This window comes from Dermacentor silvarum, chromosome 8 (genome assembly GCF_013339745.2).
Source record: "Dermacentor silvarum isolate Dsil-2018 chromosome 8, BIME_Dsil_1.4, whole genome shotgun sequence".
Classification (NCBI taxonomy): Eukaryota; Metazoa; Arthropoda; class Arachnida; order Ixodida; family Ixodidae; genus Dermacentor; species Dermacentor silvarum.
In genome coordinates this window covers 4,250,846-4,270,290 of record NC_051161.1, presented here as the reverse complement: position 1 = coordinate 4,270,290, position 19,445 = coordinate 4,250,846, and the positions used below count along the sequence as shown (strand labels likewise).

Genomic DNA, 19,445 nt, shown 5'->3' with positions numbered 1-19,445 from the left:
TGCACAAAACCAAATTATACAAATTTGTGGTGAAATTATCAAAGAAAGCCTAGATGCAAAAGCAGGCTGCTTCTCCATACTTCCTGACGAAATGACGGACATCGCTGGAATCTAACAGGGTACTGTTTGTGCAAGGTACCTAAACAAGTATGCCAATGACATCGAGGGAGTGTTTTAGGTTTTAGCACCGGAATAGATGCCCATCTCTCATTGCGACTGCAGGTTCTATGTAAATGTGTAAATACTGCTGCAGATTCTAGTCACCCTTCCAGTGACGCCTGCCAGCGCAGAAAGAATATTTTTTAACAAGAGTTTACTAAAAAAACTACTTGCACTCTACAATGTCTGTGGAACGCGTGGTTAGGCTGGCGCTTCTATACACCCACAGAGACGTCGGCATCAACGTGTCCGAAGTTATTGACCGCTTCGCTCAACTTCTCCGCCGAGAGAAGTTTGTCCTTTAGATAGTGAAGCAGCCAACATCAATGCAAGTAAAAAGCTCTGTTCCTTCAGGTCAATAAGCTCTTAATTATGAAAACCTATGGCTGTTCATAGCTTTTAACACCACAGAAAGTTGCGCCGTTTATTCTAGCAGTTAGCATCATGATCAAAATTATCATGCGAATACGAAAATTACGAGGACATCAATAACCAATTTTGACCAACCTTCCTCATTGAAAGCCCGGCCCACGCGGCGTTTGCCAAAAACGCGCTCGGATATTGGGTAGTTCAACTTGCCGCATCATCTGTGGCTTTCGTTTGTCCTTTTCTTTCCTTTTTAGCTACCTGCTTTTATTTCTTTTTTGAAACGAAGCAATACCCTTCTTTGATTGTGGGTGCAGAATAATTCTTAGCGTTGTGCAGGCAGTTAAAACACATTTCCATACTGATTTCTGCATTATTCCTGTATTATTCTACCCATATGGCGCTATCGCGACCGCCGCATGGCCCGAGTACATATCACGATTTCTGCGATCATAGTTTTGTTCTTGCCTGGATCATCTGTCTTTCTGTGCGCAAGGTTTACTATATGTGACTGCGCAACATGTTTATTTGTCTTGTTTGACGCATTATATACAGTGACGTTTGCTTAAATACGTAGATTTATTATAGACTTACGCATATTTTTAAATATCTTGTTGCCAGGTTTTGTGTATACAAGCAGAGAACTTTGTTTCCAGCGACTCTTTCTTGCCCTTTAGCAAGATGTATCTTTGCATTTGTATATTCCATTTTATCTTCGCATTTCTAATGTATATATTGCAGAACTCCTACTTTTTATTTATACTCACAATTGCGATTACAAAGTCGGTGTAATTACAATACACGACCGGTTACAGCTGCTCCTGTGCAATCTATTGCAACGAGGGACAGCGTCATTGAGGTTTTTTTATGGTCGTTGCATATGTACAAAAATGTAAACAAGGTTCTTGAACCACAAAGATTCATCAAAATATGTGTCCTTAACTTATTCATTTCATGGCCTTTACGTTTTTCATATCATCTGCGTGCACTGCTTTGCTGGTTTCGAACTGATATAGTTCGATCTAAAGTTCGTGTGATATTTTCTTTACTTATTAAATAGAAAAAAAAAAAAAACGCGGTAGCATTGACATCAGTTATTTCTGCCACAATTTTTGGGGCAGACAATATATTCTTTTATGAAAAAATACATATTTTACTTGACATTGCATAGCGTTCAATAATTCGTTTGCAGCATCTAATATACAATGGTATTGACAATGCAGTTATTATTCATGCATTTGATCCCTCGACAATTTCTATAAGGAGGAGGCCACACGCAACCTGAGCCCCCCCCGAACAAAATTTCTGGCTACGCCACTGCTACTGCCCCAGGGACAAGTAACCCACCTGTTGTAATCCTCGTTCTTTGAGCCTTTCCTGCAGGGCTTTTTCCAAGACTTCTGGTGACCTGGCCACCAGATGCACGGCCTCTGGCAGAGAGTTGACCGAGATGGACCTGGCAGGGGTAAGTCAAACCTTTTTGCGAACAACGTTGATACAGTGGATTGCTAGATGAAGCAACAGAGTACAATAGAATTCGTTCATACAATTCAGACAAAAAAAAAAAAAAAAAACTTAGAAAAACCGAGAAAACGTACAATCTGAAGTACAAAAAAATTGGACAGACTCAACTGCAGTTGACATCTACGTAATGCGAAGCGTTGCGCAAATAATTGCGCACAAGGCAGGAGATACCGACACACGTCGAGCAGGTGGGGCTGGGCTGGCAGCCCGAGACACGTATGTTTTCTTATTTTCCTATTGTGCAGTGTTTAAAGACGGCAACAAGAAACCAAAATGAAATACAGCTGGTGGGTGAAGCTGGATGGTGCCGAAGCGAAATGTGATTCTCACATTGCGCCGCCTGCAGCAGGGAATGGCGGCGCGTTAGGATTATCGCCTACTAAAAGAGTATCACACTACTGACGGCACTATGCACTAAACATTTTAAGTTTGCAAATTGCGCATTTTTGTGCAGATACAATGCATTACACTTTTTGCTTCACGGACCTGTGGTACTCGCCAAAGAATGTTTACGCATTAAAAATAGCGCTTAGCTCACGACTTGTAGCCGCTTGTTCAACCTGGTGCAAAATAAGTCGGCATATCGCATGCTCGACAGAAGCCAGGCTTCACACCTCAGCAGACCAGCGCGAGCACTCAAACCTCCGAACGAACTTCTGCAGGTTGCAACAAATGTGCAGCACTGTAACAACCACATTGGACGCAGCCGCAGCAAAGGCACGCAACCGGAAACGCTGCCGGTAGCGCGACTCTATCGCAGCGCCGTTAGTGCTTGCGACCGCCACAGAGCCCATGTTTTCAGTAGAGCTGTGAAACTGATTTGACTCTATTAACGTTGTCCAAGAAGGTGTGACTTGAGGCCCCACAGGCAGAGATACTCGGAATATCCATTGTGAAGGAAGGCTAGAGACGAGAATAAATTTGAATCAAATGTAATTCTTATGATGTAGCTCCTCTGATGTTGCATGCCCTGATCTTGAAAGGTACTGGTTGTGCCTAAATGATCTCAGGTATAAAAGAAATAATTTCAAGAGCCATCCCTGTCATCACCTGAATACTGTAAGTGACCACTTGCCTAAGCTTTGCATCTTACAACATAAGACTTTCGCAAGAAACGTGTCGTCTGCGCAGCAGATGTATAACAGGGACCCTCGTGACATGGTGCAGCAGGGACTCACGCAAAGTCTTCAAGTACAGAGTTGTCAACGAGTGGCAGGGTGAGCAGCGTGTTGTCAGTGTGCCACCGAGCCTGGATGATCATCTGGAGGACCACAATGCCAGACAGAGCCGGACTCAGCCATCCCTGGTTGGCCACTATGTCAATGATGGCCTGAAATGAGCAAAATGGGCACACTGGGCTGGGAAATTATAATAATTAGTTTTCCCATTTTACGCTTCTAAAATGCACTTCATTTATGGTTGCCCATCGTAAACAATGCTGTAACTTGATGATTTCCACTGCTCCATTACACAGCAGGTGGTTACTTAAGCAGTCATATCAACTGCAGCGTGAAACAGCGACACACTAGTGCAGACGTACACTGAAATGCTGGGCAGCCTGGAGCACTGGTAGTGACATCACGTGATGCTGTAAACAACCAAACACTAGAAGTGATATTTTGTACAATGCCTTAAAAGAGATGCGAAAATATTTGTGTGACAATTTTTCTGTCACTGAGATGTTTATGCTTTCAAATGAATGAAATATAGTCAGTCGTTAAAATTATGCAGGTCCATCGCACATTTTGAAATCTATGTGAAGCAGTTACTTAAATGCTATAAAACTGAATGCCATGCACATGAATGTCTTAATTGATATTTGTGCAATGTATAATCTGATGCAATGTTTGTGTTTATGCTACATATCGGTATCTACTTCATTGTGATAAAATGTTTATGCGCTAAAGCATTCACAATCTAAGCTCAAATGGAAACTGCAGTTCAAGTGAATGCACATTGTGACACAAAACACAGTGATATCACGAGCATGAAGGTGATGTTTGTCGAGGGAAGAATGGTGAGGAGAGATGTAAGTTGAAAGAAGTATAATGGGAAGGGCAGGGGTAAGGTAGACTATTACTTTCACCATTTCATTCATGCGTCCATGGCCTAATGGAAACTGCCATGCAGAACTGCTTTCACACACATGTTATATGACATGAAATACGTGCCTATTCGGCAAGACTGCAGCAGCAGCCATGGTGAGAAAGTACGGGAGGGTTCGCTAAGGAAGCTTCGTTTTAAAAATTTCATAGGATTCGGTCCTTGCAGTGTTGCATTTTGGCGTTGCAGCAGTCTAGTGCAGTTGCAGGCACAACTAGATACTGTGGTATTGTATTGCATGCAAGAAATGCCGAACCACAGAGCATCCTGACCATGTTTGCACTGAAAAGTGTCAACAATCTATCTTCATGGTTGATTGGAAGCACAAGTACACCCAACGAAGAAGAACGAAACATAAGCGCAGATTGGAACTGCTGTGAACTGCTGTGCCTCGTTCTTCTTCCTGATGTGTTTGTGCTTCCAAACAACCATGAATCTATGCCAAATGGCCCGGTTATCCACTCTCCTGCAATCTGACTATGGTGCCCGACTGTGGTAACAGACACAAACAAAAAAAGAACAACAAACATGAGAACTACTACCAACTGTTTATTCACAGGAGACTACTCCTTGTGTGGGGACACTCGACTTTCAAGCGTCCCCTGATGTGGTTTTCCCCACATAGCTCTCGTGTCTCCTGTTATCTGGCTTCTCTGCGTAGCTGAGCGCTGGCGGAGGGCAGTGTAGTTGCAGATTAACATGAGAGATGCCACGAGTGTTGCGCTGCTAGCACCACCTAATAGCAGGGTTACTTGGGCGCAAAAGGGAATAAGGAATACTTGGGCGCAAAAGGGAATAGGCTCTTCCTGTTGGGCATGGGGTTAGCAAGCAGTGCGGCCGTTTTATGCACTCGGCCACCGTTCATGGGACCATTCAATGAAAGGCTTAGGAGCAGGACACTGGAATGAACAAACACGATCGTTTGAACGTGCCACCGTTTGCGTGACCACACACGCGAATGATTAGGCGTTAGTGTCCAGCATGGGGCGAACATATTCGCTGGCTATCCGGTCGTGGTGAGTCGGACTTCCTTTATTTGTCGCGCGCCCCTTGTGAATGTTCTATGCGTAGTACTTCGGCTAGCATGCATTAGTGCATGAAAGATGCAATAAATGCCCTTTTGACTATTTGCACTACTAGAATTGTTCCTTTGTCCCAAGGGACCCACATCTGGCGCCCAACATGGGGCTCTAGAGCATTGGATGATAGTTTCGACAGTTTTGCTTGGTTCGTGACAACCATTGTTTGAACCGAAGCATAGGCCTAGTGTGGATTTTGATCACTAGGCATTTGCGGTGTGCTTCCTTGAGCTAGGCGATGGTTTCTGTAGCGTGTTAGAACTTATCAACATGCTTTCCTTTCCTCTTGCCTCTCACTGTTGTATTTTATTTCGAGTTTTGCGTTACTAAGCATCATGTTCAGTAAACACCAACTCGCCCAAGAAGAAGTTATTCAGAAGAACATGCTAAGCCTTTTCACAAGTGTTTTTGAAGAATATTCGTCGGTACGAGAACCACATGGTCTGCATCCTGGGAGAGCGAGGCTTAGTGCCCGTGAAGCATTGGCAGGCCTGATGCAAGTGAGTACGAAAGCCTAGTTGGTGGTCAGAGTTTCTTATGTAAATAGCTCCTTCTATCTCTTTGACTCTGGAAATCATGGCTCTGGGAGCCGGGTGGCCACGAGCCACGGGTGCTGCTCTGGGCTGTCAGGTATAGAGGTACGGCGCTGGGAGCTCCGACACCATACGGGACGGTGGGCGCCGTCAACTGGAATGCTGTGTGCACCGAGCACGTAGGACCACCACACAGCACTGATGCCTTCTCGCGGCTGCCTGTTTTGCACCTATTTTGGGTGTTGTTTTGAATGCCAGTTGTTGTCCGGGTAGCAACTGATTAGGCCTAAGGCTTTACGAAGCTGCCTGTCACACATGGAGGGACACAACCTGGTGGACCGTGGCGTTGAGGTGCCGCACTTTGCTTCCCTCATTCCAGTTAGCCTCGCACAAATTGAAATTACTTGTTCGACTCAAGAAAGCGAGCTTTGTGCATGTGAACTTAGCATCTGAGTAGCCGCCTGATCTTTCGCTAGCCGAATTTGAACATCGTAGCAAGTGGGCGAAGCGCATGCAGAATTCCTCTCCCTTGTACTACTTCAGTGTTTGTTGAGTGCGTTCTGAGTGCACGCAGCGTGAGCGGAGTCACCCCTGGTTAGCCGTCACCTGTACATCGTCTGCATTGCAGCCCCGGACTATGATCGAGCCACCCCAGGCAATGGAAATGCCTGTCGCCAGTTTGGAGCAGCAACTTCAGCGGCTGGGAAAAGAGCCGGCAGTAACCAATGGCTACTGCAGCTCTCACCAACAGGGCGCGTCGGTGTGAGCAACACTTGCTCATGCCGAGTAGCACGTCGCTATTTCCGGGATCCTGGCCTGAAGTCATGCTGTCAAGTCAGCAGAGCTGCTGCTGTGACCAAGAGGCACCAGCGGTGTATTCCAGAGACATTGTCGGCACGCAGATTACGGACAGTGCGTGGACATCTTGGCGTGGCCACTGCCGCATGTGTACCTCTTGTTCGCGAAGCATGCGTTGACGTTTGACTGTGTGACATGTTTCGCCAGAGTATGTAGTGATTTAAGGTTGGGGTATGTGCGGACGCTCAACTATCACGCGTCCCCTGATGTGGTTTTCCCCGTACAGCTTTTGTCTCTTGTAATCCGGCTTCTCCGCGTGACTGAGCGTTGCCAGAGGGCGGTGTGGGTGCAGATTAGCACGATGCATGGCGCGAGTGTGGCGCTCGTTGCACCACCTAACAGCGGGGTTACTCGGGCACAAAAGAGAATAGTCTCTTCCTCTTGGCCTTGGGGTCGGCGAGCGTTGCGGACGTTTTGCACACTTGCCCACCGTTCGCGGGACTGTCCTGCGAACATATTCATTCACTATCCGGTTGCAGTGAGTCAGACTTCCTCGATTTGTGATGTGCAATCGGAATGTTCTATGGGTACTAATTTGACCAGCAGGCATTAGTGTATGAGTGATGTAATAAATGCTCTTTTTATTGTTTGCACTACTGTGTTGTCGTTCCTTTGTCCCAAGGGCACGTTTCAGACCCAACAATAGATATATATGGCACGCATGCCACGATGATGTGATAGGGGGCATGCGCACCAAATACAATCAAACCTCGATATATCAAACATGGATATAATGAATTATTGGTTATAGTGAATTATTCAAAAATTTGGTTGGCCAAGCTTTATTTGAATAGGCTAACCTACAGTTATAATTAAAGCAAAAGTAGAGGATCCAATGCAATATCGGATATAGCGGATCGACTATTTTCTCCCTCACAGTTTAAAAATAGGAGGACACTTAAGCTTCGCGTTTAAGTTAGAACGCGATAGCGTTATCAGGACCCGTTCGCTTCGCATCGTTTGCATCCAGCAAGTAGGCTTCATTCACTGCAACACAGAACGTGGGAAAGCCAGCTTACACCGATCCCCTAAAAGTCAGCTTCACTTTTAAACAGAAATGCATTGCTGGGAAGACATTTTTCCAGGGGCAATATAAGTGGCCTTATATTAAAATGTGAAGGCCCTTGCACCTTTTTAAAATTTTTTTTATATTTAGTAATTTTTATTATTTCATTAACTGTTTGCTATTTCCCCGACACGCACGCGCGTCCAGAACGCATTAGCAGGCAAAGTCCCAATTTGACCTGCCGAAGATGCGAGCGCCATCTGGATATCATTTTTGCAAGTAAAGTACCCGAGCCAATTTGACCTGCCGAAGATGCGAGCGCCATCTGGATATCATTTTTGCAAGTAAAGTACCCGAGCACGAGGCTGGAGGTCTGGTAGAAATACTGGAAAAGGGGTTTGTGTTTGAGTTTCCTCGTAGCAGAATTATGTTTTCTCGTACATTCAAATTACAATCCGACGCTGAATGGTAAAAAATCCGACGGCGAATCAGACACCGAATAGTAAATTTGTACTTTACCATTTTTCTGACAGATTTCACTGTGAGAAATTCAATTTTTGTTCACCAAAACCTTGCACCACGTGGAGGGCCTGCACGGTCGGGGTGGTTGAGTATGATTTTCTCCGCCACGGACGCAGAGTGCCACATCGCACAGTGCCACGAGAATGCTGTCCGACGTCTACACCAACAAGCCAGTTGCTAGTAATCCAAAATGTAGCAAAAGCAATTTTATCTCCAAAAGTGAACGACAGAGAATACAACCCTTGCTGGGTGGCTTGCAATGCCAACACATGGCGTCAACTTTGTGCTAATAACTCTGTGCATGGCGCGTACCATGTTTCTAGGTACTTTATTTCGCCGAGGGCTGAGGTGCATAGCCACACGCTCCCTAGATTGTATGCGTTTGTCCCTAACGTTGGCTTCCGAGACTTGAGGTTTGTTTACATGATGCTGGCTTCCTGCCATCGCCGTTGGAACGGAGAGGCTGGTGGTGACTAGGCACAACTGTAGCTGCTGTTAACAGATCAATGGTATTCCTAAATAAATGCATCACTGTTTTGATGATCAAATATAATCTCACTATCAGGGAGGGAGCAGTCTACCTGACTGGAGCAGTATATTTTAATTTGGGGTGTTGCTACGGTGCGCTCCGCAACACCCCAACGACAACGACCGCCGCAGCACCGGGGCTCAACCGATCGTGCCGCCAAACAGAGAGAAAAAAAAAGAAAAAAAAACATGGTGATACCAAGAAAAAAAAAAGTTTCTAGCCAAGGCGGGATTCAAACCCACGTAACCCCGGTCTCAAAGCGAGCGTCGTAACCACTAGGCCATACAGCCACGCTTCCAGAGCATGCATTCATGCGAACCATATGATTGCGTTCGAGCGTCGTCGTCTTCGTCGAAAAAAATAAAAAAAATAAGATGGTGATACGTCATCGAGGCGAGGCCCAGCCCCTGCACGGATTTGTTCTGAAAACCGTCACAGCCAGGCACAAAGCGTGTTCCTAGTCCCTAAGTGTGTAAAACCAAATACCTCGACTGATCTAGGAAGCGTGTGGCTTAGCGCCTCGGCTCTCGGCGAAAGAAAGTACCTAGAAACAAGGTACGAGCGAGCGGCGCATGGCGGTGCCGCTTGGGCACAAATAGAAACACACGACCAGGTAGCCTAACAGTAAGTCCTTGCAAAGAGCCAATAACTTGCACAATGTTTTTCATGCAGCTGTGCTTCAAGCATACAACCAACTTTAAAAGCTAACAGAATAAAAGAACTCTGAAAAAACAAATAAACATTTCTTCGCAGCCACAGCAAAAATGCAAGGTGCCCACCAACCAATTTGTAGCTGGCTGACACCCACCTGCAGGATGCGGATAGCTTGGTCAAGAACTGACTTGAGGTCAGTGAGGTAATCCGAGCACGGAAGCTGCAACCGTGAGAAATGCGCCTGGAACAGCAGATGTGCCTTGGTATGTGGGCTGTCCAGGGAACTAGAGTCGACCGCTATGGGGCATGCCTTGGCCAGATCCCTGAAAATTAGGAAGGGTGGCACACAAAGCTCTTTATCATACACCGAGTTATTCTGAATCAGTCGGTCAAAAAAAGGGTCTCATTAGTACCAGGTTTGAGCAGAGACAAAATGCATGGTCTGCACTTTCTTAAAGGGCCTCTGCTGGCCTTCAGCAGTGCAGACAGATGCTTAGACCATGCGTTTATGATCATGTCCACAAAGTACTGCAATGCTACACACCACAAGAAAAGCAAGAAAATTAAAATGAAAGCCCAACCGCCATTCCTCTCAAGGGCGCCCCACTTCCTGCACTAGTGTCAAAGTGCAGCGTCATTCATCATGCCATGTGACTTTGATAAATCATTCAATGCTGGAGTAGTCCTTTGTTTCATAACGTAACTCAAAGCTCTGAGAAACAACAAAATCTACAAACTGAATGTCAACTAGTCTGTTTTTCACTGCACCATAGCAAAGAGTTAGTACAGTTAAACTTCGACATAACGAACTTCAATATAACGAAATTCTCAATATAACAAAGCATTCCACTTTTTATAGCTTGTTTTTCGTTAAACACTATGTATTTTGAATCTCAAAATTAGGAAGTGACTAAAGTCTACTGCATTTGCTTCTGTTAAAGAAAGGTAAAAAAATTCTAACATAGAGGTTTTCTCATTACACCTTAAAGATTATTTTGCATGTCCCACAAATGTTGCCAGCAATCCAATTGAGCACTATTGATGTTCAATGCCGAAACCCGCCAACATTCGTATATTTAATAGTTTATCCTGTTGGGCAAACTTTTGGGAGAAAAATGTCACAGTTTCGCCCTAAGGGCGAAGCAATGAATGCGATAGCAACACAGCAATGTCATACGAAGTAAGGTGAGCGGCTTTGGTAGCAATATGAATTGTAGTAAACATGAGCTGATTAAGTAAGCAGGTGTGCTGCGGCGTAAGTAGACCGACATGAAGAGAGACTCGATGACCACGAGAAGGTGCGTGTGAAACGGTGGTGTTGATGAGAAGCGCTTCCCGTGGGCAGCGCGTGCGAAGGGACACACCTGTAGCGCTGCACTGCCGATCTGGGCAGCATTGCATGTGTAGCGTGCGTTCGAAAATGTGGCCCGACTATTACGAACTGAATGAACAAGCGTGGTGTGAGCGCGCACAAACGCGAAGAGATCACACTGAATGACAGCAGACAACGACTGTCAAAACGCTGGCAGCAAGCATACGCCGCAGCGGGCGAAGGTACGTGCGATCTATCGCTTCAACGGAAACTGAGCGGCGAATGCACGGTGCATAAAGGTCAGAGCCGTGTGGAGATAAGAGACGGTGCGAGCGAGCGATGAGCGCGGTTGTTGGCAGAGTAGTAGTGTGCCCCCCCCCTTGCTCCCTCCGGCGCTGGCTTCCTGCTTCCTTGCTTGCGAGTGGGAGATTGAGTTCGTTCGCTCTAAACAAAGAAACAAAGAGGAGAGCTCCTCGAAAATCACGCTGTGATGTGACTGCACAGACTTTAATGAAATTAGCATTCTCAAAATACTTGACGCTCTTTTTGGAGCATGCACGCACACCTACCTACCCACTTCTATGCACGAGGCTACAGCTTGTGGGGTCTCACTCGTGCTCTTGGGACAAAGGAACGACAACACAGTAGCGTAAACAGTCAAAAGAGCATTTATTGCACCTTTCATACACTAATGCATGCTAGCCGAAGTACTACCCATAGAACATTCATATGGGCGCGCGACAAATCAAGGAAGTCCGACTCATTGCGACCGGATAGCGAGCGAATATGTTCGCCCCATGCTAAGACACCATCGCCTATTCGTTCATATGTACGGTCACACGAATGGTGGCGAGTTCGAACGATCGTGTTGGTCCATACCGGTGTCCTGCTCCTAAGCCTTCTCGAGATGGTCCCACGAAGCGGGCCGGTGCACGCGCGAACACTCCGTGCGTGCTGCTCGCCAACCCCCAAGCCAAGAGGAAGCGCCTTCGTCCTTTTGCGCCCAAGTAACCCCGCTGCTAGGTGGCGTTAGCACACAACACTAGCACCTACTCTCGTAATACGCTGCCGTCGTAACGCCATGTGGCGAAGCCAGATTACAGGTGATGCGAGCCATGCGGGGAAAACAACATCGGGGATGCGTGAAAGTTGCGCATCCCCAAAAGCTACACTTTGTTCTTTATTCTATGGCTATACCGCGTTGGAGCCTTCGCTGCGCTGTGACTATTGAAGTGCTCCCTGTCAGCGCTCGTTAGTGTCACGATGCAGTATTTTGCTTCACCGCTCCTAGATGATGGCGTTCACATCCCTTACATCTGTTGCTGGAAATCAATCGTGAAACCCGGCATAAAACACTTTCGTGTTAAAAAGAAAATTGCAGTTTCGCCCGAAAGGCGAAGCATCAGTTGCGATAGCAAATCGGAAGAGAACTATACGGAGTAAGGATAGTAGCTTTATCGGCTGTATAAACTTGGACACATTCGCATACTAACTGAATTAACAAGCATGGTGTCAGCGCGCACAAGCAAACATGAATAGATCACAATCAATGACCGCAGACAAGCGCTGTCAAAACGCTGGTAGGAGCAAGCACGGCAGCAGCAGCGAGCAAAGGTTCATGCCGTTTATCACTTCAATAAAAAATGAGCGGCGGAAGCACAGCGCATACAAAGGTGGGCGCCGAACACAGATCACTTTCAAGATACGGTATTCTCGACTGCGCGCAGCCGCGCAAAGTACAAGTACACAGTTGCTGACCAGAGTAGAAGCTACACCCCCTTCCTCCCGCGCTGCCTTCCCGCTTTCCTCCTTTCGCGTGCGAAATTGAGTCGCCACTTTATACAGAACCTCACGGTGATGGCGACGGCAGAACTCCGCTTGGAGTGTCCATATAATCGCTATTGCAAAAACAAAACAAAACAAAAAAACCTCTGTGAGGCAGTGAAAGCGCACAGTGGAGTGTGTCAGCTGTGCTGAGAGCAACCAATGTGCGACAGCTGCCCAATTTTTCGCCAAATATGGCTAAAACAGCCAGAGCTCTCATTTAGTACTATCGTCTGCTCGTGTCAGCTCTTGCACGCTCTTGTTTTGTCTGCTTTGTTTGGTCTCGTTGACAGGTGCACGGCAACCTGTCATACTGGTAACGCATGTAACAAGCACAGAATTGAAGAGAAAGGCGTTAAGGGATTCACACGTAGAAAAATATTAGTAGGGGTCCCTTATGCGGCAACTAAGACGACTTGAAGGCAAAAGCCAAAGCACCGCTAACTCAATAGCACGATGAGCACTTTTTACGCTTTGTGAAACTTCTTTTAACATTTCCTTTATTTTCTTAATTCACATTTTTTTTACACATTTTGCAAAGTCATTTCTGCAAGTCATCCTTATTCTACTGAACTCGGACTGTGAATGAGCACTTTTTTTTTTGCTGAGCCATCGTCACTCTGAACCAATATTTTGAAGTCAACCTTTATTCACCAAACTCGGACCGTGACTGCGTACTTTTCTTTTGCTGAATTATCATCACTCTGAAACCACAATTTACGGTCAATTTTGCAAGTCACCATGTTTTTTTTTTGCTGATTCACTCTCACTTGGACCCTGAAGTCGCATATATTTCACTACCCCACTCCATAACACCCTGATTTACTCTTAATTGCCGAGTCATGGTCACGACTATTCTACCACCAACCTTTAGTGTTTCCTTCACTTAGTACGCCTGTCCAAACCCATTTCAGTGGTTCTTTAGAGTTAATCTTTTTTTGCTGAGTCATGCTTATGACTATGACTTCTACCAACATCCTTTAGTGTTTCCTTGACTTAGTATCCACGTTCGACCCCATTTCAGTGGTTTTTGAGCGTTAATCTTTTTTCGCTGAGTCCCTGTCATTTTTGCTGAGTCATGCTCATGACTAGGACTTCTACCATCATCCCTTAGTGTTTTTTTCACTTAGTGCCCACATCCGAACCAATTCCAGTGGTTTTTGAGTGTTAATCTTTTTCGCTATCAGTCATTTTTGCCGAGTCATGCTCATGACTATGACTTCTGCCATCATCCTTAGTGTTTCCCTCACTTATTGCCCACGTCCGAACCCATTCCAGTGGTTTTTGAGCGTTAATCTTCTTTCGGTGAGTCATTGTCATTTTTGCTATGCCATGTTCATTATTGTATTATAGTATCATTATCGTTAGTATCATTACCATACTTTGCCAATTCTTTACCAATTTGCTCATTCACATAATTACTTTAATGACTATCATGATCATTTATCATTATTTATATTTCTCATGTAATTACCTATCGACTGATATAATTTTATGGGGTCTGTAATGATCTTATTGAGTAATCAATGTTTTTACATATTTTTTACCGATTTCTGGCTTCACTTTTTTAAGGTCACCACAAAACGAGACATGAAAGGCTTTTGCTATAATAATGCAGCCGCGCAAAAGCTGCTGCATCTGTCAGATAAAATCAAATGTGCCATGCAGTTGCGATGGTGCTGGAATTCACGAGGCCAAAAGGTGGAACGGCGTCGTGGTACGTCGGCTTCTCTGCAGCAATTTGGCGTTCCACATGATCGCACTTGGCGAATAGCAATGGAGCGGCACGCGGAAAACAGAGGCCCAAGTATGGCTCCCTGCGGGAGCCATATATAGTAACTCTAAGGCAGTGCCCCAAGCAGCACCCATGGGGCCCCTAGTGGCATTGGCCTGAAAGCCAACAGCACCTGGCAAGGGAAAAGCTTCACCTATCCATTCTAGCCAACCTACCATCACGCTCTGTCACAATCTCGTGATGGCGATGACACTGCGTCTGATGGCTTTGACAGTAGGCTGTTGCCAACACTTGAAATGCGGTTATAGTATCCAACTGTAATGTGCAGGCTATTTTCGCAGCCATTTTCTCGGAAAAAAAAGGTGCACAATGGATTCGTGTAAATACAGTATTCTCTAGGCACATTCTGGTGGCCCTATATGCAATGAGAATAAAGTGGCACAAGTCCCAATCTCTGAAGCTATTTTTCTCAGTCTGCATTTCTTTCAAAGTCACAATTTACCACTTTTTACTTACATGAGATAGCCTTTCCTCTCCGGGCGTTTCTAAGTGAAATTTCATTCAGAACACAACTGTGGAGTCATAATTTTTAAATGTTTTGTCTTTCTTATATAAGACAATTAAAATTTTAAAGGCAGGGTTAAAGTGTAATGTAGTGGTGTCAATTGTACACCTACTTTCTATAAAAAGTAATAAAATCTAAAAACACCTGGGACCCTCCTAAGACAACAAAACATGCAAGGAGGGGAAATTTTCCTAATTTTGCAAAAACTTTTGTTAGTAGCCCTAACTGTTAACACATTGTAGAAGGCCTAACCATTCAAAAAGAAATCAGCTTGAACAACAATAGATAGCATAGAACTGTAAATCATTCCAATTTTCATTAAAATTGATTAAGCTCTCGGCAGAGAGTGAAAAAACAGCAAAAATCAAGGCTGAGAAGAAGTATGCTACATAAGAGCACAATGTGGCAGCAATAAATGTAAATTTGCTTATAGTCTGCCACTGAAGCTGAAATACAAATACAGTGGAATCTCGTTGATACGATTCTACATGATGCGTTTTTCGGGAAAATATATTTATTTTTATTTTCCTGATAATACGATTTAGTTGGATAATACGTTGGATGATACAATTTTCGGATGATACGCTTTGTTTTCCAGTTCCTATGAAGGTTGTATCAACGAGATTCCACTGTATATAGGAGGCAAGCTCTCAAAGAAATGTCAGAACCTGTTCCGTTCCCTTGGAGTCATGCAGAATTGCCTAATGTGATCAACGAACAGTAGGTTTGCGACTTCAAGAAATGTAGCATGACTAAAGCAGTATCTAAGTTTTTTTAGCTCAGAATGTAAACAACCCATGACATCACACATGTGCAGTCGGCACTCACCCATTGATGAGGTCCTCATTGTGCCGGACTGGAAGCTCAGAATACTCTTTAACTTGGGTGAGAAGGGAGAGTATCTTCTCAATGGATGCGTCAACACTGAGCTGGTCATAGAGAAGCCGCATGGTCTCATGGCTCAAGTAGTAGAAGGATGAAATCTTGCCCAGGGCTGTTGAGATTAAGGTACGTTCATCCTGTCAGAAAGAGAGCAATGATATTAAAGTAACTCCTGCAACCAAGACACACACCGCTGGCCATAAACCAAGCTGCACATTTAAAAAATTTGAATTCTTGGGTTTTACGTGCCAAAACAACAATCTGTTTATGAGGCATGCCGTAGCGGAGGACTCCAGATTAATTTTGGCCACCAGGGGATCTTTACCGTGTCCCCAATGCAGGAGTCATGGGTGTTTTTGAATTTCGCCTCGGTCGAAATGCAGCCGCCATGTCCGGGATTTCCAGTGACCGCGTGCTTAGAAGCGCAACATAAGCCACTGTGGCGGGTGCCTTTTTTGGTTTGTTTTTTTAAAAGGGAGGCACCATCGATTGTAACGCGAGTCTTTTTCATGATTTAGGTTGCTTGAACTTGACCCTCTCGTTACATTCAAATACGTGGAGTCCAAAGCCTAACATTTAAGACGTATTTCCAGCTCTCACAATAGCGTCCTGCGTGTTCAACCAGCAGGAGCATAGCCTTTAAGACTTGTATTTTAAATACAGCAGGCACCAGTCTATAAATTGTGAATTTGGACACCACTATAATGTACAAGAATAATGGACATTATTCTAGTATGCTATAGACACCACCTATAATGGCAAAGTTGACCATTTTAAAACAAATATTCTAAATGCTGCAGTTCTTAGCATTATATTGGCAACCTGCAGTTGCGTTGCAACTGTGGGGCCGTTCCCGCATCATACGTTGTGCACTGCCACCCCGCATAGGCCCGAGCGGCCATTTTGACTTGTCATGTCGCTTGGCTTGGTGGCTTGACGATGACATTGGCCGCCCAAAGTGCCGGGGGCGACAATTATGACGTATTTTCGGTTTCCGCCAGCAAAAGTATGGCCCTTGAGATCCGTATTTGCTATCTAAAGATGATGTCTATGATGTGTTGTGACCCCAAAATTGGTTTTGGCTCATAGATCTTCCGTATAAAGTTCAAGGGCGATAACGCAGTCGCAGCGCCGTATGCTGTATGTGCGAGTGAAAACGTGTGAAGAGAGACGACGACCGCGTCTAAATCTTGCGTGCGCAAGACAGAAAAGCAGGGAGGAAGCGCGCCTTCTTCTGTTGCGCCTGAGGCACAAGCGAGGGAGCAAGGAGGGAGGGATAGCAGGCGGCGTTTGTACTGTACTCTGGCATCAGCTGCATACTGCGCGGTGGCGCGCGGTCGTGCGGGCCTGATCTTGAAAGCGATCTGCGTTGAGGCAGAGTCTAGGCAGTGTAGGTGCATCGGCGGCTCGTAGCTTTGTGCGTGCTGTGTGTTCTCGGTGCTCAGTTTGTGTCACCTTCTTTACTCGGGAGCCGGAGAGTTGCGTACATGCGCTACTCTCGATGGAGGAGAGACACGACTGGCAGCACAGCAAACCAGGATTTAATATGTATAAGAACGGTAAAAGCGCGAGGCACACAAAACTGAAACCATAATTCAACAAAAATCTCCACTCGAACTTAAACACCAAACTCAGAATAAATACAAACTACTGAAAAAGAACTATCTCATTTCCGGAGCCTAGGTCCGTCTTATAAGTCTCTAGGTCAGTCCTAGCCTTGACTCGCCAAAGTCTGGCCACCCTACATTCGGCCTAACTGCGTCGCAAGTTCGTCCGACGCATTGCGGGTGCCGTAAGTGCCGACGCCTCGCGGTTCCGTTGACCTGACCGAGTGCGTGGCTTGTGCCCCAGTAGCCGCCGCTGACGTGTCACTCGCCGGGTTAGGCTTCGCGAAGCGTTCTTCGCCTTACGTCGATCGGCAAGGCGGCCCGGTGTCACGCTGATTATCGGTTGAACGGGCTTGGCCGAGGAAGAGGGCTTCTTGAGAAGATGACCGGAACCACCGTGAGCAGCAGCAGCCGGTCCCAGGAGCTTCGCCTGGACGTCTCCGAGGACTACAGCTATGCCTGGGCCTTGCCAGCATCACGAGCTTCGTGGCCGGGTCCTCCACTTTCCCGTCGTCAGAGCAAGGCTGACGAAGCGACCTTCCAGCTCAAGAGCCACGTCGATAATGCTGCTTCGATGCTTCTTCCTCGCGGACTCGCGGATTACACCTTGGTTCGCGTGCCTCGAGCGCTCGCACGTTTTCGAACGCTCCGCGAACTTCGTCTTCTTTGTTTTTGCGAACCGCCGGCGTCCGACTCATGACAGTTTGCGTTGAAGTGATAGACAACAGCACGAAGGTGACTTCTCTCGCTTCTGCAGTGGTGCTTCCACACGCCGCCAGCGTTTGACAGCGCATGTCCACGCTCATCGAGTGTGATGTGTCACAGCGTCTGCTAGCCGGAACAAGAGAGTGCCGGCTTGGCGGGCTAGGCCAGCTGCAGCAAGCGGCAGGATCAGGTTTAATGAAGGGAGGGGGAAAGGTCACACCTGCAGCGGCAAAATCTCGCCGGGTCGAGGGATGCAGGCCCACCTCGCACACGCTCGCACACACGCACACGTGCGCTCGCTTCGTATTCCGTCGCGGCGGAGAAGGTGCTTTCGGCTGCTGCTCGCGCAAAAATGACAAAATTTGGGGCGAAATCTGTAGGTTGTCGGCGGGGAAAATTCATTATTTCGAGGGGGTCTCCTACTGTCACTTCGTTACGTAGAGGTCTCAAATACATGTGCTTCTATAGAGTAACAACGGGGAATACAAAAACTTCGTTATATCCAGGAATTCGTTAATTGGAGGTTCGTTATAAGCAGGTTTACTTTTAGTACGTTTTTTGTCGAATTCTTTTTTTTGAAACTTATGAACGAGGTTCTACTGTACTAGAAAAATTCTTTAATGACGTAAAGCACTGGAGCAGATGAGGACAACAGAGAAGGACAGGACAATGTCCTCGTTGTCCTCGTGTGCTCAAGCACTTTACAGCGTTACTATGTTGCACCAATGAGGTCGAATGGCAGGGAAAATTCTGTTTGCACTTTTCAATCTACATAAGAGTTGTAATTACCTGTAACTATTATTGCTAGAGAGTTTTAAAGATGGGGAGCCAGGAAAATAGTAGCCTACCAGTGTACATGCACAGAAACCAAGACAACTTTTCGATTTTGGCTTTGTGTCAACACAAGAATGAGAACTGGCTTGATAACTTGGATAAACAAGCTGAAGCCAGTCAGAGCCAAATTTTCCCTTTGTCTGCATGGAATTGACAAACACTGCACATTGGCGAGCACATGTGCAGTCCTGCTTCACAAATGATGACAACATAGCTATTCTGTGTGAAATGCACGCCATAAACTCAATTCAGAATAATGCAATATGGCCCTTTGTCATGAAAAACCTTGTGCAAAGCATGCAGAAAACATGTTTGCTACAACAAGATACAATGACTGATGCTGATCACCCAGTTGATACACAGCCACCTGGCTAACTGGAAAAGGTAACTACCATACAAACAGATGTATACTCATGTGTTCACCCGCCACCTCCTCTGCATACAAGTTGATTTCGTCTGCCTATTTCTGTGGCTGTGTTGACAAGCTTGTGAGAGCTTCTCCAGGCAGTTTGACAGTCACTCACGTGGTGTGAGAGACTGTCAAACAGTTTTGCCAAAGTCTATTTGACAGTTTGACAGTCTTGACAGTTTTGTCAAGACTGTTGTCAGTTTTGTCAAAGTCTATAGCTGCAAACAGCAAGGAATGCC

At 45.8% G+C, this 19,445-nt stretch overlaps 1 protein-coding gene across 5 annotated transcripts in view; it reads right to left on the bottom strand.

Annotated features, from left to right (window-relative positions):
* Nucleotides 1-19,445, bottom strand: part of LOC119460525 (activating signal cointegrator 1 complex subunit 3) — a 418,279-nt gene that overhangs the window by 43,199 nt on the left and 355,635 nt on the right. For all 5 annotated transcript variants that reach the window (XM_049655120.1, XM_049655118.1, XM_049655119.1 and 2 more), the window contains 4 exons: nt 15,598-15,788; nt 9,488-9,656; nt 3,228-3,379; nt 1,873-1,981 (listed from right to left, as the gene is read on the bottom strand). In XM_049655120.1, the coding sequence (XP_049511077.1) occupies nt 1,873-1,981; nt 3,228-3,379; nt 9,488-9,656; nt 15,598-15,788 (621 nt within the window). The remainder of the gene's footprint in view (nt 1-1,872; nt 1,982-3,227; nt 3,380-9,487; nt 9,657-15,597; nt 15,789-19,445) is intronic.